General features: G+C 38.2%; 2 protein-coding genes across 3 annotated transcripts; one reads left to right on the top strand and one right to left on the bottom strand.

Moving 5' to 3' along the window:
• Positions 1–13,633: 13,633 nt before the first annotated feature.
• On the top strand, positions 13,634–22,194 carry LOC124406619 (WD repeat-containing and planar cell polarity effector protein fritz). Of its 2 annotated transcripts, none has more exons than XM_046882087.1 (15): positions 13,634–13,874; positions 14,241–14,370; positions 14,446–14,623; positions 14,690–14,883; positions 14,971–15,071; positions 16,809–16,923; positions 17,066–17,275; positions 17,408–17,571; positions 18,000–18,107; positions 18,191–18,399; positions 18,635–18,758; positions 18,886–19,055; positions 19,295–21,009; positions 21,151–21,286; positions 21,755–22,194. In XM_046882087.1, exons 1-15 carry the CDS (start codon positions 13,792–13,794, stop codon positions 21,844–21,846), a joined length of 3,729 nt encoding a protein of 1,242 aa, XP_046738043.1. In that variant the 5' UTR covers positions 13,634–13,791; the 3' UTR covers positions 21,847–22,194. The 2 variants fall into 2 exon arrangements, with proteins under 2 accessions (XP_046738043.1, XP_046738042.1); XM_046882086.1 differs by having other exon boundaries at positions 17,997–18,107.
• Positions 22,046–23,556, bottom strand: LOC124406621 (39S ribosomal protein L48, mitochondrial). The gene is made up of 4 exons (XM_046882091.1): positions 23,419–23,556; positions 23,224–23,304; positions 22,893–23,026; positions 22,046–22,657 (listed from the first exon to the last, which is right to left on the bottom strand). Exons 1-4 carry the CDS (start codon positions 23,440–23,442, stop codon positions 22,351–22,353), a joined length of 546 nt encoding a protein of 181 aa, XP_046738047.1. The 5' UTR covers positions 23,443–23,556; the 3' UTR covers positions 22,046–22,350.
• Between the last annotated feature and the right edge of the window lie 984 nt (positions 23,557–24,540).

Genomic DNA, 24,540 nt, shown 5'->3' with positions numbered 1-24,540 from the left:
TCCTTAAGGCACTATTCTGACGTAATTTTGCGTGAGAAAACGATTGGGCGCAGTCCCAATAGGCTGCGAGCGACGCATCAAAAGTTACAGCCGAAAAACCGTAAATTTTCGTCGTCATTTTTCTGCTATTGGTCCGACGCTCTCTTTGCTGTGTTTCCTCAGTACCTGGGGGTCTAATTACTCCAGGAATGGTCATAGATATCGATTCCGAAACGAGAAATTTTTGACTCCGAAAATGCGCAAAAAAGTAAGGCTAACCCCTTTGGATTTTTTGCGAAAATTTTGACGATTCTGAAAAGTGCTGCAATTCATTTCTCAAGGCACTATTCTGACGTAATTTTGCGAGAGAAATCGAATGAGCGCAGTCCCAATACGCTGCGAGCAGCGCCTGACAAGTTACAGCCAAAAAACCACAGATTTTCGTCGTCATTTCTCTGCTGTTGGTCCCACGCTCTTTTACATTTGTTTTCTGAGTTCCTGGTGGTCGATTCACTCTAGAAAGGGTCATACTCATCGATTCGGAGACGCAAAATTTTCAGCTCTGAAAATCGAGAAAAAACTAAGGCTAACCCCTTTGGATTTTTGTAGAAAATTTCGACGATTCCGAAAACAGCTAGCATTTATTTCTTAAGGCACTATTCCGACGTAATTTCGCGTGAGAAAACGATTGGGCGCAGTGCCAGTAGGCTGCGAGCGACGCATCAAAAGTTACAGCCGAAAAACCGTAAATTTTCGTCGTCATTTTTCTGCTATTGGTCCGACGCTCTTTTTGCTGTGTTTCCTCAGTTCCTGGGGGTCTAATCACTCTAGAAATGGTCATAGATATCGATTCCGCGACGAGAAATTTTCGACTCCGAAAATGAGCAAAAAAGTAAGGCTAACCCCTTTGGATTTTTTGCGAAAATTTTAGCGATTCTGAAAAGTGCTGCAATTCATTTCTTAAGGCACTATTCCGTCGTAATTTTGCGAGAGAAATCAATTAAGCGCAGTCCTAATACACTGCAAGCAGCGCCTCAAAAGTTACAGCCAAAAAACCACAGATTTTCGTCGTCATTTCTCTGCTGTTGGTCCCACGCTCTTTTACATGTGTTTTCTGAGTTTCTGGTGGTCGAATTACTCTAGAAAGGGTCATACTCATCGATTCGGAGACGCAAAATTTTCAGCTCCGACAATCGAGAAAAAACTAAGGCTAACCCCTTTGGATTTTTGTCGAAAATTTCGACGATTCCGAAATAAGCTGGAATTTATTTCCTAAGGCACTATTCTGACGTAATTTTGCGTGAGAAAACGATTGGGCGCAGTCATAATAGGCTGCGAGCGACGCATCAAAAGTTACAGCCGAAAAACCGTAAATTATCGTCGTCATTTTTCTGCTATTGGTCCGACGCTCTTTTTGCTGTGTTTCCTCAGTTCCTGGGGGTCTAATTACTCTAGAAATGGTCATAGATATCGATTTCGAAACGAGAAATTTTCGACTCCGAAAATGCGCAAAAAAGTAAGGCTAACCCCTTTGGATTTTTTGCGAAAATTTTGACGATTCTGAAAAGTGCTGCAATTCATTCCTTAAGGCACTATTCCGTCGTGATTTTGCGAGAGAAATCGATTGAGCGCAGTCCCAATACACTGCGAGCAGCGCCTGAAAAGTTACAGCCAAAAAACCACAGATTTTCGTCGTCATTTCTCTGCTGTTGGTCCCACGCTCTTTTACATGTGTTTTCTGAGTTCCTGGTGGTCGAATTACTCTAGAAAGGGTCATACTCATCGATTCGGAGACGCAAAATTTTTAGCTCTGACAATCGAGAAAAAACTAAGGCTAACCCCTTTGGATTTTTGTCGAAAATTTCGACGATTCCGAAATAAGCTGGAATTCATTTCTTAAGGCACTATTCCGACGTAATTTTGCGTGAGAAAACGATTGGGCGCAGTCCCAATAGGCTGCGAGCGACGCATCAAAAGTTACAGCCGAAAAACCGTAAATTTTCGTCGTCATTTTTCTGCTATTGGTCCGACGCTCTTTTTGCTGTGTTTCCTCAGTTCCTGAGGGTCTAATTACTCTAGAAATGGTCATAGATATCGATTCCGAAACGAGAAATTTTCGACTCCGAAAATGCGCAAAAAAGTAAGGCTAACCCCTTTGGATTTTTTGCGAAAATTTTGACGATTCTGAAAAGTGCTGCAATTCATTTCTCAAGGCACTATTCTGACGTAATTTTGCGAGAGAAATCGAATGAGCGCAGTCCCAATACGCTGCGAGCAGCGCCTGACAAGTTACAGCCAAAAAACCACAGATTTTCGTCGTCATTTCTCTGCTGTTGGTCCCGCGCTCTTTTACATGTGTTTTCTGAGTTCCTGGTGGTCAAATTACTCTAGAAAGGGTCATACTCATCGATTCGGAGACGCAAAATTTTCAGCTCTGAAAATCGAGAAAAAACTAAGGCTAACCCCTTTGGATTTTTGTCGAAAATTTCGACGATTCCGAAATAAGCTAGAATTTATTTCTTAAGGCACTATTCTGACGTAATTTTGCGTGAAAAAACGATTGGGCGCAGTCCCAATAGGCTGCGAGCGACGCATCAAAAGTTACAGCCGAAAAACCGTAAATTTTCGTCGTCATTTTTCTGCTATTGGTCCGACGCTCTTTTTGCTGTGTTTCCTCAGTTCCTGAGGGTCTAATTACTCTAGAAATGGTCATAGATATCGATTCCGAAACGAGAAATTTTCGACTCCGAAAATGCGCAAAAAAGTAAGGCTAACCCCTTTGGATTTTTTGCGAAAATTTTGACGATTCTGAAAAGTGCTGCAATTCATTTCTCAAGGCACTATTCTGACGTAATTTTGCGAGAGAAATCGAATGAGCGCAGTCCCAATACGCTGCGAGCAGCGCCTGACAAGTTACAGCCAAAAAACCACAGATTTTCGTCGTCATTTCTCTGCTGTTGGTCCCACGCACTTTTACATGTGTTCTCTGAGTTTCTGGTGGTCGAATTACTCTAGAAAGGGTCATACTCATCGATTCGGAGACGCAAAATTCTCAGCTCCGACAATCGAGAAAAAACTAAGGCTAACCCCTTTGGATTTTTGTCGAAAATTTCGACGATTCCGAAATAAGCTAGAATTTATTTCTTAAGGCACTATTCTGACGTAATTTTGCGTGAGAAAACGATTGGGCGCAGTCCCAATAGGCTGCGAGCGACGCATCAAAAGTTACAGCCGAAAAACCGTAAATTTTCGTCGTCATTTTTCTGCTATTGGTCCGACGCTCTCTTTGCTGTGTTTCCTCAGTACCTGGGGGTGTAATTACTCCAGAAATGGTCATAGATATCGATTCCGAAACGAGAAATTTTCGACTCCGAAAATGCGCAAAAAAGTAAGGCTAACCCCTTTGGATTTTTTGCGAAAATTTTGACGATTCTGAAAAGTGCTGCAATTCATTTCTCAAGGCACTATTCTGACGTAATTTTGCGAGAGAAATCGAATGAGCGCAGTCCCAATACGCTGCGAGCAGCGCCTGACAAGTTACAGCCAAAAAACCACAGATTTTCGTCGTCATTTCTCTGCTGTTGGTCCCACGCACTTTTACATGTGTTCTCTGAGTTTCTGGTGGTCGAATTACTCTAGAAAGGGTCATACTCATCGATTCGGAGACGCAAAATTCTCAGCTCCGACAATCGAGAAAAAACTAAGGCTAACCCCTTTGGATTTTTGTCGAAAATTTCGACGATTCCGAAATAAGCTAGAATTTATTTCTTAAGGCACTATTCTGACGTAATTTTGCGTGAGAAAACGATTGGGCGCAGTCCCAATAGGCTGCGAGCGACGCATCAAAAGTTACAGCCGAAAAACCGTAAATTTTCGTCGTCATTTTTCTGCTATTGGTCCGACGCTCTCTTTGCTGTGTTTCCTCAGTACCTGGGGGTGTAATTACTCCAGAAATGGTCATAGATATCGATTCCGAAACGAGAAATTTTCGACTCCGAAAATGCGCAAAAAAGTAAGGCTAACCCCTTTGGATTTTTTGCGAAAATTTTGACGATTCTGAAAAGTGCTGCAATTCATTTCTCAAGGCACTATTCTGACGTAATTTTGCGAGAGAAATCGAATGAGCGCAGTCCCAATACGCTGCGAGCAGCGCCTGACAAGTTGCAGCCAAAAAACCACAGATTTTCGTCGTCATTTCTCTGCTGTTGGTCCCACGCTCTTTTACATGTGTTTTCTGAGTTCCTGGTGGTCGATTCACTCTAGAAAGGGTCATACTCATCGATTCGGAGACGCAAAATTTTCAGCTCTGAAAATCGAGAAAAAACTAAGGCTAACCCCTTTGGATTTTTGTAGAAAATTTCGACGATTCCGAAAACAGCTAGCATTTATTTCTTAAGGCACTAATTCGACGTAATTTTGCGTAAGAAAACGATTGGGCGCAGTGCCAGTAGGCTGCGAGCGACGCATCAAAAGTTACAGCCGAAAAACCGTAAATTTTCGTCGTCATTTTTCTGCTATTGGTCCGACGCTCTTTTTGCTGTGTTTCCTCAGTTCCTGAGGGTCTAATTACTCTAGAAATGGTCATAGATATCGATTCCGAAACGAGAAATTTTCGACTCCGAAAATGCGCAAAAAAGTAAGGCTAACCCCTTTGCATTTTTTGCGAAAATTTTGACGATTCTGAAAAGTGCTGCAATTCATTTCTCAAGGCACTATTCTGACGTAATTTTGCGAGAGAAATCGAATGAGCGCAGTCCCAATACGCTGCGAGCAGCGCCTGACAAGTTACAGCCAAAAAACCACAGATTTTCGTCGTCATTTCTCTGCTGTTGGTCCCACGCACTTTTACATGTGTTCTCTGAGTTTCTGGTGGTCGAATTACTCTAGAAAGGGTCATACTCATCGATTCGGAGACGCAAAATTCTCAGCTCCGACAATCGAGAAAAAACTAAGGCTAACCCCTTTGGATTTTTGTCGAAAATTTCGACGATTCCGAAATAAGCTAGAATTTATTTCTTAAGGCACTATTCTGACGTAATTTTGCGTGAGAAAACGATTGGGCGCAGTCCCAATAGGCTGCGAGCGACGCATCAAAAGTTACAGCCGAAAAACCGTAAATTTTCGTCGTCATTTTTCTGCTATTGGTCCGACGCTCTCTTTGCTGTGTTTCCTCAGTACCTGGGGGTGTAATTACTCCAGAAATGGTCATAGATATCGATTCCGAAACGAGAAATTTTCGACTCCGAAAATGCGCAAAAAAGTAAGGCTAACCCCTTTGGATTTTTTGCGAAAATTTTGACGATTCTGAAAAGTGCTGCAATTCATTTCTCAAGGCACTATTCTGACGTAATTTTGCGAGAGAAATCGAATGAGCGCAGTCCCCATACGCTGCGAGCAGCGCCTGACAAGTTGCAGCCAAAAAACCACAGATTTTCGTCGTCATTTCTCTGCTGTTGGTCCCACGCTCGTTTACATGTGTTTTCTGAGTTCCTGGTGGTCGATTCACTCTAGAAAGGGTCATACTCATCGATTCGGAGACGCAAAATTTTCAGCTCTGAAAATCGAGAAAAAACTAAGGCTAACCCCTTTGGATTTTTGTAGAAAATTTCGACGATTCCGAAAACAGCTAGCATTTATTTCTTAAGGCACTAATTCGACGTAATTTTGCGTAAGAAAACGATTGGGCGCAGTGCCAGTAGGCTGCGAGCGACGCATCAAAAGTTACAGCCGAAAAACCGTAAATTTTCGTCGTCATTTTTCTGCTATTGGTCCGACGCTCTTTTTGCTGTGTTTCCTCAGTTCCTGAGGGTCTAATTACTCTAGAAATGGTCATAGATATCGATTCCGAAACGAGAAATTTTCGACTCCGAAAATGCGCAAAAAAGTAAGGCTAACCCCTTTGGATTTTTTGCGAAAATTTTGACGATTCTGGAAAGTGCTGCAATTCATTTCTGAAGGCACTATTCTGACGTAATTTTGCGTGAAAAAACGATTGGGCGCAGTCCCAATAGGCTGCGAGCGACGCATCAAAAGTTACAGCCGAAAAACCGTAAATTTTTGTCGTCATTTTTCTGCTATCGGTCCGACGCTCTTTTTGCTGTGTTTCCTCAGTTCCTGGGGGTCGAATTACTCTAGAAATGGTCATAGATATCGATTCCGAAACGAGAAATTTTCGACTCCGAAAATGAGCAAAAAAGTAAGGCTAACCCCTTTGGATTTTTTGCGAAAATTTTGACGATTCTGAAAAGTGCTGCAATTCATTTCTCAAGGCACTATTCTGACGTAATTTTGCGAGAGAAATCGAATGAACGCAGTCACAATACGCTGCGAGCAGCGCCTGACAAGTCACAGCCAAAAAACCACAGATTTTCGTCGTCATTTCTCTGCTGTTGGTCCCACGCTCTTTTACATGTGTTTTCTGAGTTTCTGGTGGTCGAATTACTCTAGAAAGGGTCATACTCATCGATTCGGAGACGCAAAATTTTCAGCTCCGACAATCGAGAAAAAACTAAGGCTAACCCCTTTGGATTTTTGTCGAAAATTTCAACGATTCCGAAATAAGCTAGAATTTATTTCTTAAGGCACTATTCTGACGTAATTTTGCGTGAAAAAACGATTGGGCGCAGTCCCAATAGGCTGCGAGCGACGCATCAAAAGTTACAGCCGAAAAACCGTAAATTATCGTCGTCATTTTTCTGCTATTGGTCCGACGCTCTTTTGCCGTGTTTTCTCAGTTCCTGGGGGTCTAATTACTCTAGAAAAGGTCATAGATATCGATTCCGAAACGAGAAATTTTCGACTCTGAAAATGCGCAAAAAAGTAAGGCTAACCCCTTTGGATTTTTTGCGAAAATTTCGACGATTCTGAAAAGTGCTGCAATTCATTTCTCAAGGCACTATTCTGACGTAATTTTGCGAGAGAAATCGAATGAGCGCAGTCCCAATACGCTGCGAGCAGCGCCTGACAAGTTACAGCCAAAAAACCACAGATTTTCGTCGTCATTTCTCTGCTGTTGGTCCCACGCTCTTTTACATGTGTTTTCTGAGTTCCTGGTGGTCGAATTACTCTAGAACGGGTCATACTTATCGATTCGAAGACGCAAAATTCTCGGCTCTGAAAATCGAGAAAAAACTAAGGCTAACCCCTTTGGATTTTTGTCGAAAATTTCGACGATTCCGAAAAAAGCTAGCATTTATTTCTCAAGGCACTATTCCGACGTAATTTCGCGTGAGAAAACGATTGGGCGCAGTGACAGTAGGCTGCGAGCGACGCATCAAAAGTTACAGCCGAAAAACCGTAAATTCTCGTCGTCATTTTTCTGCTATTGGTCCGACGCTCTTTTTGCCGTGTTTCCTCAGTTCCAGGGGGTCTAATTACTCTAGAAATGGTCATAGATATCGATTCCGAAACGAGAAATTTTCGACTCCGAAAATGCGCAAAAAAGTAAGGCTAACCCCTTTGGATTTTTTGCGAAAATTTTGACGATTCTGAAAAGTGCTGCAATTCATTTCTCAAGGCACTATTCTGACGTAATTTTGCGAGAGAAATCGAATGAGCGCAGTCCCAATACGCTGCGAGCAGCGCCTGACAAGTTACAGCCAAAAAACCACAGATTTTCGTCGTCATTTCTCTGCTGTTGGTCCCACGCTCTTTTACATGTGTTTTCTGAGTTCCTGGTGGTCGAATTACTCTAGAAAGGGTCATACTCATCGATTCGGAGACGCAAAATTTTCAGCTCTGAAAATCGAGAAAAAACTAAGGCTAACCCCTTTGGATTTTTGTCAAAAATTTCGACGATTCCGAAATAAGCTAGAATTTATTTCTTAAGGCACTATTCTGACGTAATTTTGCGTGAAAAAACGATTGGGCGCAGTCCCAATAGGCTGCGAGCGACGCATCAAAAGTTACAGCCGAAAAACCGTAAATTTTCGTCGTCATTTTTCTGCTATCGGTCCGACGCTCTTTTTGCTGTGTTTCCTCAGTTCCTGGGGGTCGAATTACTCTAGAAATGGTCATAGATATCGATTCCGAAACGAGAAATTTTCGACTCCGAAAATGAGCAAAAAGGTACGGCTAACCCCTTTGAATTTTTTGCGAAAATTTTGACGATTCTGAAAAGTGCTGCAATTCATTTCTCAAGGCACTATTCTGACGTAATTTTGCGAGAGAAATCGAATGAGCGCAGTCCCAATACGCTGCGAGCAGCGCCTGACAAGTTACAGCCAAAAAACCACAGATTTTCGTCGTCATTTCTCTGCTGTTGGTCCCACGCTCTTTTACATGTGTTTTCTGAGTTCCTGGTGGTCGATTCACTCTAGAAAGGGTCATACTCATCGATTCGGAGACGCAAAATTTTCAGCTCTGAAAATCGAGAAAAAACTAAGGCTAACCCCTTTGGATTTTTGTAGAAAATTTCGACGATTCCGAAAACAGCTAGCATTTATTTCTTAAGGCACTATTCCGACGTAATTTTGCGTAAGAAAACGATTGGGCGCAGTGCCAGTAGGCTGCGAGCGACGCATCAAAAGTTACAGCCGAAAAACCGTAAATTTTCGTCGTCATTTTTCTGCTATTGGTCCGACGCTCTTTTTGCTGTGTTTCCTCAGTTCCTGAGGGTCTAATTACTCTAGAAATGGTCATAGATATCGATTCCGAAACGAGAAATTTTCGACTCCGAAAATGCGCAAAAAAGTAAGGCTAACCCCTTTGGATTTTTTGCGAAAATTTTGACGATTCTGAAAAGTGCTGCAATTCATTTCTGAAGGCACTATTCTGACGTAATTTTGCGTGAAAAAACGATTGGGCGCAGTCCCAATAGGCTGCGAGCGACGCATCAAAAGTTACAGCCGAAAAACCGTAAATTTTTGTCGTCATTTTTCTGCTATCGGTCCGACGCTCTTTTTGCTGTGTTTCCTCAGTTCCTGGGGGTCGAATTACTCTAGAAATGGTCATAGATATCGATTCCGAAACGAGAAATTTTCGACTCCGAAAATGAGCAAAAAAGTAAGGCTAACCCCTTTGGATTTTTTGCGAAAATTTTGACGATTCTGAAAAGTGCTGCACTTCATTTCTTAAGGCACTATTCCGTCGTAATTTTGCGAGAGAAATCGATTGAGCGCAGTCCCAATACACTGCAAGCAGCGCCTCAAAAGTTACTGCCAAAAAACCACAGATTTTCGTCGTCATTTCTCTGCTGTTGGTCCCACGCTCTTTTACATGTGTTTTCTGAGTTTCTGGTGGTCGAATTACTCTAGAAAGGGTCATACTCATCGATTCGGAGACGCAAAATTTTCAGCTCCGACAATCGAGAAAAAACTAAGGCTAACCCCTTTGGATTTTTGTCGAAAATTTCGACGATTCCGAAATAAGCTAGAATTTATTTCCTAAGGCACTATTCTGACGTAATTTTGCGTGAGAAAACGATTGGGCGCAGTCCCAATAGGCTGCGAGCGACGCATCAAAAGTTACAGCCGAAAAACCGTAAATTATCGTCGTCATTTTTCTGCTATTGGTCCGACGCTCTTTTGCCGTGTTTTCTCAGTTCCTGGGGGTCTAATTACTCTAGAAAAGGTCATAGATATCGATTCCGAAACGAGAAATTTTCGATTCTGAAAATGCGCAAAAAAGTAAGGCTAACCCCTTTGGATTTTTTGCGAAAATTTCGACGATTCTGAAAAGTGCTGCAATTCATTTCTCAAGGCACTATTCTGACGTAATTTTGCGAGAGAAATCGAATGAGCGCAGTCCCAATACGCTGCGAGCAGCGCCTGACAAGTTACAGCCAAAAAACCACAGATTTTCGTCGTCATTTCTCTGCTGTTGGTCCCACGCTCTTTTACATGTGTTTTCTGAGTTCCTGGTGGTCGAATTACTCTAGAAAGGGTCATACTCATCGATTCGGAGACGCAAAATTTTCAGCTCTGAAAATCGAGAAAAAACTAAGGCTAACCCCTTTGGATTTTTGTCAAAAATTTCGACGATTCCGAAATAAGCTAGAATTTATTTCTTAAGGCACTATTCTGACGTAATTTTGCGTGAAAAAACGATTGGGCGCAGTCCCAATAGGCTGCGAGCGACGCATCAAAAGTTACAGCCGAAAAACCGTAAATTTTCGTCGTCATTTTTCTGCTATCGGTCCGACGCTCTTTTTGCTGTGTTTCCTCAGTTCCTGGGGGTCGAATTACTCTAGAAATGGTCATAGATATCGATTCCGAAACGAGAAATTTTCGACTCCGAAAATGAGCAAAAAAGTACGGCTAACCCCTTTGAATTTTCTGCGAAAATTTTGACGATTCTGAAAAGTGCTGCAATTCATTTCTCAAGGCACTATTCTGACGTAATTTTGCGAGAGAAATCGAATGAGCGCAGTCCCAATACGCTGCGAGCAGCGCCTGACAAGTTACAGCCAAAAAACCACAGATTTTCGTCGTCATTTCTCTGCTGTTGGTCCCACGCTCTTTTACATGTGTTTTCTGAGTTCCTGGTGGTCGATTCACTCTAGAAAGGGTCATACTCATCGATTCGGAGACGCAAAATTTTCAGCTCTGAAAATCGAGAAAAAACTAAGGCTAACCCCTTTGGATTTTTGTAGAAAATTTCGACGATTCCGAAAACAGCTAGCATTTATTTCTTAAGGCACTATTCCGACGTAATTTTGCGTGAGAAAACGATTGGGCGCAGTGCCAGTAGGCTGCGAGCGACGCATCAAAAGTTACAGCCGAAAAACCGTAAATTTTCGTCGTCCTTTTTCTGCTATTGGTCCGACGCTCTTTTTGCTGTGTTTCCTTAGTTCCTGAGGGTCTAATTACTCTAGAAATGGTCATAGATATCGATTCCGAAACGAGAAATTTTCGACTCCGAAAATGCGCAAAAAAGTAAGGCTAACCCCTTTGGATTTTTTGCGAAAATTTTGACGATTCTGAAAGTGCTGCAATTCATTTCTGAAGGCACTATTCGGACGTAATTTTGCGAGAGAAATCGAATGAGCGCAGTCCCAATACGCTGCGAGCAGCGCCTGACAAGTTACAGCCAAAAAACCACAGATTTTCGTCGTCATTTCTCTGCTGTTGGTCCCACGCTCTTTTACATGTGTTTTCTGAGTTCCTGGTGGTCGAATTACTCTAGAAAGGGTCATACTCATCGATTCGGAGACGCAAAATTTTCAGCTCTGAAAATCGAGAAAAAACTAAGGCTAACCCCTTTGGATTTTTGTCGAAAATTTCGACGATTCCGAAATAAGCTGGAATTCATTTCTTAAGGCACTATTCCGACGTAATTTTGCGTGAGAAAACGATTGGGCGCAGTCCCAATAGGCTGCGAGCGACGCATCAAAAGTTACAGCCGAAAAACCGTAAATTTTCGTCGTCATTTTTCTGCTATCGGTCCGACGCTCTTTTTGCTGTGTTTCCTCAGTTCCTGGGGGTCGAATTACTCTAGAAATGGTCATAGATATCGATTCCGAAACGAGAAATTTTCGACTCCGAAAATGAGCAAAAAAGTAAGGCTAACCCCTTTGGATTTTTTGCGAAAATTTTGACGATTCTGAAAAGTGCTGCAATTCATTTTTTAAGGCACTATTACGTCGTAATTTTGCGAGAGAAATCGATTGAGCGCAGTCCCAATACACTGCGAGCAGCGCCTGAAAAGTTACAGCCAAAAAACCACAGATTTTCGTCGTCATTTCTCTGCTGTTGGTCCCACGCTCTTTTACATGTGTTTTCTGAGTTCCTGGTGGTCGAATTACTCTAGAAAGGGTCATACTCATCGATTCGGAGACGCAAAATTTTCAGCTCCGACAATCGAGAAAAAACTAAGGCTAACCCCTTTGGATTTTTGTCGAAAATTTCGACGATTCTGAAATAAGCTAGAATTTATTTCTTAAGGCACTATTCCGACGTAATTTTGCGTGAGAAAACGATTGGGCGCAGTGCCAGTAGCCTGCGAGCGACGCATCAAAAGTTACAGCCGAAAAACCGTAAATTTTCGTCGTCATTTCTCTGCTGTTGGTCCCCCGCTTTTTTTTATGTGTGTTCTGAGTTTCTGGGGGTTGAATAACTCTAGAAATGGTCATACAAATCGATTCAGCGACGAGAAATTCCGGACTTCAAAAATGACCAAAAAAGTAAGGCATACCCCTTTTCACTTCTAGCAAAAAACTTGACGGCTTCAAAAAATGCTACTATTTCACCTACAATTTCGACGTATCATAGCGAGAGATATTGATCGCCCGCTGTCCGAAAGCGCTGCGAGCAACGGATTCAGAGTTACAGCCAAAAAACGAATTATCCTCCGTGTCACATCTCGCTGCTGGTCATTCTTTCGTTTATCCTCTGCTGTTGGTCCATCGCTCTTCTTGAGGTGTTTCAACATTCCTGGGGGTCTAATTGAACCAGGAGTGGTCATACACATCGATTTCGAGACAAAAGATTTTTGACCCAAAAAAAAAAGTGACTGACCCCTTTGTAATTTTTGCCAAAAATTTGACGACTCCGAAAAATGCTGCAAGCAATCCGTTCACTTACTATTACAACGTATTTTCTCGAGAGCAATCGATTGCTCAGTCTTGAAAGTCGGCGAACTGCAGATTGAAAAGTGACGCTAAGAAATATGAAATTCGTAGGGTGAGGGAAATAAAAAATATATAGCTATGAAGTTCTGATTTAGTTTAGTTGTAGTATATTTATCATGGCTTAATTCTAGTACAAATGTTCGGGTGTCAGTGAATAATGACTAAATTACTTGCTAAATACTAGTTAGGTACATAAAAAAATATATAAGTTGATCAAACGTCACTTAACACAGCTGACTAACATTTTGAGATCTTGAGATGAAGAAGTACAATTACATAACAGCATATGAAAAATAGTATATGAGAGTAGTAACTAAAGCAGGTTGTGAGTGCATATCAAAGGTTTCGCCACCGCGCACAGATGCAATGTACCTCCGAAGGATGAAGGATACGATGTGTATACACATAAGATTGTAGTGTTACATTTAACTCGAATTAATATAAGTAAATGAACAACTTTCTGTGTGTTTCCTTCGTATTTGCTCAACGGTCGGTCCATCGCTATTTTCATGTCTTCTCTTTCGTTGCTCTGGGTCCAATTCGTCAAAATGGTGTGACTGAAATCGATTATGGGACAAAAAACCTACAACATAAAAAAAGAATTAGGTTGACCCCTTTGGATTTTTAACGAAAAATTCTATGACTTTGAAAAATGCTGCAAACGATTTTATCACGCGCTAAGTATGCTGCCATCAACGTATGAAGACGTAGATCCGTAAAGGGAAAAACTTCCTTCCCAATTAACATTGCCGAATTTTACTGAGAAAAGAATCGCGTCGTACAAGTCCTTCAAATCTCTTCAATCGGTTCTCATTTCATAGTCATAATAACTACCGACACTGCATTATCCATCTGGCTACATGTGATAACATTATGGTAACATTAGTCCTCGTTGCTCGTAGTCTTTACGAACCGATCCGATCGCTTACCGACTTGAGTTGTAAGTACGACGCACAGGACGTCGCTTGACGATAAATAGATCTTGTTGATTTTAGGTTATAGAAAGCCCCATTATGCCAGCAGTCTTTATACATCTTCAGTCAACATCATCCATGAATAATAATTACGTATTCTCTGATCTTAGTGACGTACAAAATTCCAAGCTTTAAATATCGAGGTATGGAAGTTCTGATTTTGACAAAAGCTGGTTTAGTAAAGCATAACCTCTAAAAATTGTGACAACTTGTTTACACGGTGATGTGAACATTCTATCTTCAACTTGTACGATCAAATTACTCTTCGTCATGACTATTTTGTTAGGTGAAACTAACTTTTGGACATTCGAAGATGTCGTTAACATCAAGGATACTGACCTTGGTGCATTTCGGTAAGACTTATCCTGCGTAGCCTTTTCTCTCCTATATAATATCTCTCTATAGCATCCAATTTGTTATACGCAATTCTATTAATTCTAATAATTCTGCTCATTTCTTATCATTTATACTGATTATGTTTTCATCAATGTTTTAATGTCAAAAACTTACAAAGCTCCCCACTCTTGTCATCTCACCTTTTGTCGCCAGTTCAAAAAATCACTCGCAATGTTTCTCAGAAAACTATAATATTTGATTTGTATTTATGGCTTTACAGCGAATCTACGCCTTGAAATTTTTCTTAATGAATTGCTAATTGACCAGCATACTCTAAATGTTACTGAATATTAATCCATTTGCATCATGTATTGTGTTTATAGATATCATGATAAACGTACAGAAAATTTGTACGCCGAAGGCAAAAGATCCTATGGCAAGAAACGTGGAATGGTCTGCGTACCGCAAAATAAGAAAGCAAATAAGCTAAAGGATTCGATCAAGTATCTAGAGGTTAGTAAATGATCATTCATCCTTTGAAGATTTTTCATGATTGTTTCCATGTAAATATACATTATCTTTTTGTAGGAACAATTGAAAGACCATTCTGTGGTATATTGCCAGTGGTGTGACCATTGTGTGGTACAATTACTCTTGAGCTCTGGATTATTGATTCATATACAGATAAATCTTTCAACAGGAGATATCCAAAAAATGATATTCGATAAGTACCTTGTTGGAAAAGTCTTGGATCACATGTCAGATGGTGAGGATTGTAGAACTTTACAAAACTTTATGGGCTTTATGTTCTAATTCAAACTTTTATTTTTAGTGATAATTACAAAAAGTCATCTGATGTGCACGTACAATGACAATCAAGTGACTTTGGTACACTTTACAAAGCCCAAAAGGCACATGTTTGAGAAAATGAGTAGACTAGATCCTAAGTTGTTATTGTTTGATCTGTCTGGCCCAAGTGGCCGCAGATTAGATAAAAAAATTCAATTTAATAAGACTGGAGATTTGGTAAGAATAAATTTTTTATATTTCATTACAATTTCGTGTGAATAAAAAAAATCTCAATTTCCATCAACACCGTTTGAACATGCACAGATTGTAGTATGGTGGAAATCAACCATAAATGAAGTGTTTCCCTGGAGTCCTGTAGTAAAAGAACATGATCGAGCCAATGTTCACCTTTATCGTCTTATAGGGTATGTATCTATTTCGTTAGATCAACATTTATAGAAACATTTGACACAGCATTGGACAAAATTGTGATACTGTATAATGGCAAGAAAATAGAAGCTAAATAGAACTGAGTATAATAATAGCTTTTATTATATAGTACATTGTAACTGGGAAAGTATACCGTCAGTCACTATATAAGGTATATCTTTGAAGAACTTGTTTGATCCAAGGTTGCATCTGGATATCAAAATGTAATTTTAATACAGTAGTTCACTCGTCTCTCAATAAATGCAATTTCTAAAAAACCACGATCGATATAATATTACTTACAATGAATTATGTTCAAAATAAATCAGCTATCGAAGATCAACTGATCATTGTTTGAAACTTATATATTCTGGTTTCTAATTGTTAGGAGCAGAACTCTAGTAAATATGAAATATTTTGCAGCAAAACAATGAAGAAACCAACAGAAATAGATATAAGTAATAGTTTCTCTGATTTCTTATTTATATTCTAGCGTTAGTGGTATTAAGATTTTGAAGAGAATAATACCACGTTTTTGGAACATAAAATCGAAGATAACCCAGTTCATAAAGTATACCACTGTACGTGTTGCAAGACATAAAAATATTCCAGATGTATTGTGAAATTTTGATTATAGCAAATCATGAACTTGTTCATTTTTGAACTTGACAAATAAAAAGAATGTTGACGCTATGGAATAAAAAATTCACCATCTAAATGCACCGAATTCACATTATATATAGGTATTCATTGTTTTGCAACGTGTGAAAAACTATAGAATAATCATGCAAAGATGACATGCATGTCGATTGTAGCCACAATAATAAATAATGATATCTTGCATGAATTCATTTAAATTTCACAACTGTTGTGAATTGAGCATGGAGTTTTTGGGATTGTGTCCGCAATACGTGGGTGAGGTAATGATGTTTCAGGTTCCGCCTCTTGAGAAAACTTAGTATCAGTTGTATTCATTGGTAGAATAGATGTTGAAGTGTCGATTTTGATTCCGGTTGATGATATTTTTGTATTTTTTGCAGCACAAAGTTGTTTGTTAGCTTTTTTATGTTGTTCCCATGCATATATTTTGTGCTGCGGAGGTGCTGAGAGTTCGTAGGCCTTCTGCCTGCTGAGTTTTGCTGGTAATTCCCAAGTCCCCTATGCGTACGATTATTTGTAATGTCATTCTTCACAAGCATATCAAACTACGCGTTCGTAGTTCCCCGTAAAGTTGTTTAATTATTGCTAAATTTATTGCATACAGCTACAGAAACAATACCTTGAAATTGCCCCATGGAGATTGAGTGGATTTTTTCTGGCCCACTAAAATTCGTCCTTGGTTATTAGCCATGAATTGAGTTACCTTGCAATGCCGATCAGGCCAACAGGGATGCCAGTTTGGCACTTCCCAATTTCGCAACCTCACCGGCTTGAAAGCTTCATTTGCCCAGTGACCGTGCCAATGCTGTGACATGGCTTTGAATGAATTGAATTACTTGAAATTTAGGAGATAAATAGTTTTTCAGAACATCACTTTCGTATATTACCCTAAGTATGCTACTTGATTACAAATCATATCAACCCTGTTGCTATGGCAATTACAGATGCTTAAGTTGGTTTTAGAGTCTAGTGATCTATTTCATGCATTCTATATCACAAGATAATGAAAACGAATTTTAACATGTATCATACACCGTATGTACCAAGGAAATTGATTTCATCGTCTTTTTCAGAATAAAGATAGAGCTTTTATGCTTTCTGCGAACAGAATTTGATCCGCTATGTGTAACATTTAGTACACATCATGAAAATATGATACATTCTGTAGAACAGAAAGTGTCTAGAAAGGTGAATAATTATTTCCAACTCCTAACATACGTGAATTTTTATTTTATCACGTAATGCAAAATTATTGTCATTACAAGTCACTGAAATCATGACTAGTACTGACTTTTCAATGATCATTTCTGACATAAGGTGTGATGTGTAGGGTGAAGTAACTATTGAGTGGAGAATCTACGAAGTATCGCAGCAGGGTAAATTGCAGAGAATAGCCGTAACCTCTGTTCCTTTGCCAACGCATACCAGTTGTATCAAATTTTCACCCAATCATGACATGTTGTTGTTGTGTTGTATCGATGGCTCTGTGACATTACATGATCAAGCTCGGGGGACGAATAATAGTGTGAAAGCTGCTTTTGTGAGTTGCCACATCTGTAGTTCGTTTTATCCAAATTATCCACGTTCTTAATCTTTTTAATTTCATCATTAAAATAGTTTAATAAACGTTATGTATTTAAACTTTACCACTGCATGCATTTTCTTGTTACAGATACCGACTTTGGCGTCGTGGCACACTGACGGAATGGCATTTACCATTAGCAATGAGCGGGGTCAATTTCAACATTATGATATATCGTTAACATGTTTACGGAGCCGAATACTGAATGAGGATACAACACCATCTAATATTTTGGATCTTTCGTCATATTTTAGGTATTTCTGAAACATATACATATGACCAAAATTACTAATTGACAAAAGTCTTCATTTATGAATGCATTATTTTACAATTTGCAAAGATTTGAGAATTTTAATTACTCTCATTTTGAAGCAATAACACAAGCACTTTCACTAACTGAAATCACAAGCACTAACATTTCTAATGTAAAATTGCATACAACCATATGTATTTTATTTGAGTGAGAATATTTTCTCTTCACATGTTTATAAAATACATTTTATTTGTTGCATCCAAAGGCATTGTCAAGGTATTATTATTATACATTTGAGTATATACTGTACTATGCAATCAATCAACGAACACATCTTATTTTTTTAATTATCAAATTTCCACGGCCATGTGTTAGGATTGTAATACGTTTTACTATAAACTGCAAAGAATTACCTTTCAATTGAAGTAGAAATCAACCAGCCTTATTGCGAATGGAATGGAGCAAAGGAATAACTTCTCACAATTGTCCAGAATCGTATGGCAATGGGGATTCCCTGTTCTTACTACTGTTTGAAAGGTTTGTCATGAAAATAAAAGCAGCTGTATTTAATTATTACAATTCTTAAGTAATATATAGCTGTAGTTTTTGCTTCTCCTCAGAGGGCCATTGGGAATAATCAAATTCATAGAAGGAAGTAGTTTGTCTGGTGATGTACTAGTTCGAAGGCACTTGAATTTATCCCAGGTCGAACGTGCCATATCACTACTTTTGGCTATGAATTGGGACATTTATCCAGAAGTGTGCATGCATTCTCTGAATCAAATATTGAATTACCTCTTCAAATCATCGCTCACGCCAGAAAGAGAAGGTGAACTTCATGAAAAAAATTATAAAAATTATAAAATACTTCACATTTCATATGAACTTAATATATGGACTGATAAGATTGAGATGTATAGTACTGATAAAACGATAGATTTAGTACAGTTGAAGCTTAGTATCATTCAGGAAATACACTCTCCAACTTTTGTCGTTGAATCAAACTTCTAGACGTCAGAAAATATTGTATCAAAATATCCGTGTATAATTCGATAATTTTCAAGGGCTCATACAAACTGCTCTGGGCAGCTTTCATGTACCAATTACGCCGATAAGCCAAACAGTTCAAGAAGAGTATGGAGAAGAAGTAAGAGATTTGACAAGGAGATTTTTTCATCATTTGTTGAGGTAGATATAAATTTGCACTTGAGTCAGCAAAATAATTTGCTGAGTTGTTGAATTTAAAATCTTAAATTTAACAAATATCTATATGTTGTATATAACAACGTTAAAAATAATCTATATGTTGTGATAGGCATCGTCTGTTCGAGAAAGCTTTCAGACTTGCCATAGATTTGAATGATCATGATCTCTTTATGGATATACATTTTTATGCCCTGATAACAAACGATACAGAGATGGCAACTGCAGCGAAAGGAAAAGCTGAAACTATCCTCGTTCGATCAAATAGTTGTAGTAGCACACGTAAGTACTTGCATGAAATCATTCAAGTTGCTTATTGATTTGGTTCTATCACAAATGCAAGCGAGAGGTTTTTGGCATGAAAAGTGAGGATACTTATGTAGATCATATTATACAGCATCATAAGTAATGACAAAAAGTATTCACCTCTAAGGTCACAGCTTGTTTCACGTTATTAACATTAGTGAAAATTACACACGGCCTGATCACTGTGAAAATATGACACTTTTGATCATCTATAGATTCGACATGCTCTCGGCGATCCTGTTCGCTGTGTTCGAGTTCGGAAAGTCAAGCAGAAAGCGAATCTTACAGCGAAGAAAGTGGAAGCGAAGATTCACCGAGGAGGAAACAACTCAGTTCAACTGTTCTCCTGAAACGAAATAATGTCAAAAGTGTTGACAGTAATGTCCCACCTTTACCTGTCTTACATCCCCATCACTATAATAGAAAGAGTCTAATGTCAACTTCATTCAATGCGGTTGAAAGCCCTACCATAAACTCTTTGAACAGTGATAAAAATTTAATGTCAACTGCATTCAATGTTCCCAGTGTCAATCATCTGACTTTAGAGCCTTTCAATAATTCCTCAACTAGTATCAGTCGTAACAATGATCCGCTAACATCTCCTTATAACAATCCCAATTTATGTTCAACATCTCCTAACAGTTCCGTTAAAACTTTGCCGTCATTTAATGATGTGATAGGTGACTTAATGTCAACGTCTTTCAGTAACAATTCTATATCACCAATTTTCAATCACTCCAGCAATACCATAAACGATAAATCATTCGATGACAAATCAAATACCATATCTTCACCACCGTTTAATAATGTTTCAAGCAATGCAAAAATTTCAACTATATTGCAAGATACAAAAAACTTGACGACGACTTTATTTAATAATCCTACTTATGACTCAGAATTATTCGATAATACTTCCAATAAATCATCTTCATTTAGTAATATAGAATCCCCTCGTATCTCAACACCATTTAGCAATCTGACTAGTAATTCTATGAGTAAATCGTATGGTGATCTGTATAACGGATTCAATTCCACAAGTAAATATAATGTAAATACACCACCAATGTTATATGGTATGAAACCACCGGCATTCAATGCTCCTCAGTCAAGTACATTGGTATCAATGCTATTCAATGATTCAATCGGTACTGATAAATTGTCAACTACACCATATTTTGATCCAAACGGTAGCCTTATGTCAACATCATTTAGTAACTTTGACAAAGAATTAATATCAGATTTTGGTAATACTGGTAAGGACACTTTTGCACCAACTTCAATTAATCCTGTAGATAATCCAATTCACAATCATTCTCCGATGAAGTCAACGAAAAAACATTGTCCAATCTCAGTACCACCTCCGCCTTCAATAAGGAATTCCTATAATTATGTACACAGCTTGCCAAACAGAAGTTACCAATTGTCGCATAGTACGTTGGGATTAACTAATGTAGACGAACCAGTCCAACGATTCCAATCCAGGTTACCTAATTCGACTGCAAAGGTTTTACAAAGGCAAAATTCTGTATCTACAATTCTACAAAATCATCATAAAAGAAATAACAAGTTTCAATCAACTAGAACTTATAGAGTCAATTACGACCTTGATTTTGTTCCTTTCTATGGTAGCTGTGACAATTTAGATTCTCATACTCCCATAAATCATCTAAGATCGAATTCACAACTCCAAATGAAATTAGGAGAAAGTACGCATTTGAAACACAGTTTTTTGCAAAATTGTGCCAACTTGAACACAAGCAAAGAGCAGAAATTTTCTTCTAATATATCACCACAACCTATAATCAATTCTCCATTCTCTAAATCCAAGTCCAACACCCAAATCCCTCCTGCCGTTGAAACTTTAACGTCAAGCGAAAAGCCGAAAGTTAAATTTTCCGACACTGTGACACACATTTTGGTACCTGGATCGGTGAGATAATTTATTCAAACATTTTCTAGTCTGAATTTGAAAAATAATGCTGAATTGTGAAAATACACGTGTACTTTTATGAAAAATGAGCAAAAATGGAACTATTACTAAAATGTTTTACTGATGAATATTCAATTTCAGGGGCAACCGTATAGACCTGTACAGAAGCGGTCGGTAACTCAGTTGCATCCAATGGATCCTAAGCGAGAGTTAGCTGAAAGTCTTCCACTATGTCTTGGAAATGAAGATTATCTGAAAGATTTTCAACCATTGTCAAGTGAGTTAAAAGAGAATAAAGTCGTCATAATTTGTGCACTTGACCTCGTTATAAGTTTGGGATTTTTGAAACCGAATAACAGGAAAAAATTGCTGTGTATTTCCATTGTTACTATCCTTCATTTGTATGTTTTCGAAAAGATTACACAAAGTTGACTAGGTGGTATTTTCAGTAAAATCTTCAAGGAATTGTATGGAGGAAAAATGTTGTAAAAAGAAAAACAATAACCATGTAACTACATGCTATGAAGTGTAACCAGTTTCTGAAAATTATAGGGATAAATTTTGTTTTGGGTCATTTAATACTCCCCAGTTTCTTTCAATCTCCATTGATGGCAGGATATTTTGTAATCTTTTCTGCAATATCCAATTAAAATTAATCAGAAGTATGGGCTGTAATTTTTACATTAAAAAGGCAACTCTTTTAAAACGGTTTTTAAAAATGTACCTCCATTTTATAATGTTGCAGAAGACTGTGAAAGTGAAAGTACGAAGGAACCACATAGCAAACAACCAGACGAATCAGCAAAAATTAAGATTGTTCATTTTGGACTTTTGTGAAATTTGATACGATTGAATACTTACACATATTCATTCGTAATATTGTAAAAAAAAAGAACTTTTTAAATTTGATACAAAAACTTTGAGACTTAATCATGATTAAAATAGCGCATTAGAATGGTTCATTATCACATATTAGTGTACGTATAACATGGTTTGATTTTACGTATTAATACACTTATCATGAATTCATATTTAAAAATAGTATTACCTATATAAGTAAGGAATTAAATGTAATTGTATAACTGTAACAACCACTAACTGCCAGTGAATCTGTATTATTACGTTATTGGTATGTGTCCATATTTTATATTTTTATTGATCGCAAATAAACATATTTTTAGTAGATCTATTTAGTCGAGATTATATTTCATACAAAAAATGATCGAAAAGCGCTGTGAGAAAACTAATTCCACTTCACGTAAATCATTTCTCTAGCTTTTATTTAACAACGAGTATAATACAGTACTATTATTTTTTACAAAATAAGCTTTTTGATATATTTTAAAAGCCTCTTTTCCTTTTTGGCGGGGCTTTGCCAACATTTTCTAGCTGGTCTTTAAGTTCCAGAAGGTCCTTATTGGGAACTTGCCTAATTTCTTCGTGTTCTGGTTCATGTTTTACTACATTGACTGTTACCCCTTCTGGAAGACTCGCGTCTATCATTCGAAGAAGAATAGGGTACAGAGTCGAAGGTGGTTCAACCACTTGTATATTTCTGAAATATGTCTTCAATTTGTATTCAGAATCAATCACAGTACTCCTCGGCTTGAACTTTTGTATGATCTCGTGTTTTGGTGGTAGGGCCCAGCTGAAATTTTTTTTCACCTGTTACCAATCTTCAATCAAGTATTATGAAATCATACGTATTGCTAATTTATCCACATTGTAAGAAGAAGATTTATGCTCTTTTTAATTTTTCATCAGTTTGAGTAAATTGTAAATCATTCGCAGCTGCAAAAGTATTTCAAGTTAATCGCAATAAGCCTTCTTCTTGTTGTAAATTATGACAATAATAAGAAATGTTGAATAAAAATAATACTAACCTCGTCTCAACTTCTATACCCATATCATGAATTAAATTATCAAGAAAGTGATGATAGCTTTCTAGGATACAAAAGTTGTATGCTGTAAGTTGAATATTCAAGACATCGTGCACAGGTATATTGGATTTTCCTACCTGAAATAAATTAGATTCTAATGAAAATCACAACATCACTGATACTCTCAGTATTCTGATTGGTGTCGCTATTGACAATAACGAGTCAAGATGTAATACATGTTTATTACATATAGGACAAAATCAGCCAATCTCAGAGAAAATAATTTCTAGTTCGATCGATTAGACGTAATGTTAATGAGAAAATAGAAACTAACCTCCAAATAGTCTGGTTCATACAGGGAATAGGCACGGCGAAACGAAAACCCGAGTTGAGGTCGTAGAGTGGATTCCACTACCTTGAAAAAGAATTGAAAACGCATGAGGTAAATTTGACAGTATAAATAAGTGTTAGGTTATGTTTTACTTCCCAATTATAGAGGTTCATATGTGACTGGGTTTCAAAATCATACCTTTCTCAACACTCTGAGTGCCATTATGTTTAGTATCGACCAGAGTAAATCCGATATTTAATTCACGAAATAGATATTCAACATAATTACTTCGAAACACATTTGTATGTTGCTCCGTGGTGTGTGTGGCTGTGTTTTTACCACTGAACGTAGTAATACTAGAGCCGCAGCACCCGCGTAGCCCCGGTCGTGGCACGTAGGTAGTTGAAGCGGGAATTTTTATTTAAATTCAAAAGTTGATTACTCAGCGTTAACTTAAACACAATTATTGACCGTGATTGAATTAAAAGTTACAATTAGTACAAAGAAAAAAGAATGTCGGTCTTATTCCTATATACAGTAATATACCAATGATTGTTACATTTTTAAAATTCGTACTAACATTAACAGGCATAACAAAAAAATTAAAAGAAATTCTCGCTAGCGTATCATATTTTTTCTGTATAAAAAATGAGCAGATCGATTGATATATGCATGACAAAAAAAAAAGTTATAGCCGAGTTGGCTACCTGTAGCCGATGAATTTATCGCCGCTTGGTAAGAAAGATGTTAAGACATGTAGTCAACGCTATCTATTTCGTTGCCAATCAAAAACAAGTTTCTGAGAAAGACTGTGTGACGTCAGAACGGCACTCCACGAGAATTTCCGAATGTTAGACACTAGAAACAATCGTGCAAATAGTTAGACCCACATCTGTAATTCGGGTCGCCAATTACCGATTAAGCGTTAAAATGCACTGGGCAACTTGATTCAATTGCTCGTCTAAATAAACCGAGTTGGATTTTTATGATGGAGTGTGTTACGTTTTTTTTCACAGAGCACGAAATTGAGGTTAGAGTCACGTGATATCAGATTTGTTCGTGATAGCGCATGCGCGTAGTATTGAAAAGACCGTTTTTTAACTCCTAGGATTCAAAACCGCATTCGCACACTCACTCGACCGCCATAGAAACGGGTACTTTGTGTATGGAAAACATGCATGGAAAACCGCGTAAAACATTTTTTTTTTTTGTTTTCGATGGTTTTCATGTCTTCGATAGATCCTATTACTCGTTAATCGTCAAATGTCGGAAGAACAATCTGTTACGTAGCATCGTTTCGGAGATATATTCATTTTTGTT

Source organism: Diprion similis, chromosome 6 (genome assembly GCF_021155765.1).
Source record: "Diprion similis isolate iyDipSimi1 chromosome 6, iyDipSimi1.1, whole genome shotgun sequence".
Taxonomy (NCBI): Eukaryota; Metazoa; Arthropoda; class Insecta; order Hymenoptera; family Diprionidae; genus Diprion; species Diprion similis.
This window is presented reverse-complemented; position numbering and strand designations above follow the sequence as displayed.

Coding starts and splice junctions, on each gene's coding strand:
- LOC124406619 (XM_046882086.1), top strand. CDS start 13,792: ATGACTATTTTGTTAGGTGAAACTAACTTTTGGACATTCGAAGATGTC. Junction 14,624..14,689: donor CTTGGATCACATGTCAGATG/GTGAGGATTGTA, acceptor TTTTATTTTTAG/TGATAATTACAAAAAGTCAT. Junction 21,287..21,754: donor AGATTTTCAACCATTGTCAA/GTGAGTTAAAAG, acceptor ATAATGTTGCAG/AAGACTGTGAAAGTGAAAGT.
- LOC124406621 (XM_046882091.1), bottom strand. CDS start 23,442: ATGGCACTCAGAGTGTTGAGAAAG. Junction 23,027..23,223: donor ATGAACCAGACTATTTGGAG/GTTAGTTTCTAT, acceptor AATTTATTTCAG/GTAGGAAAATCCAATATACC. Junction 22,658..22,892: donor GGTATAGAAGTTGAGACGAG/GTTAGTATTATT, acceptor AAAAAATTTCAG/CTGGGCCCTACCACCAAAAC.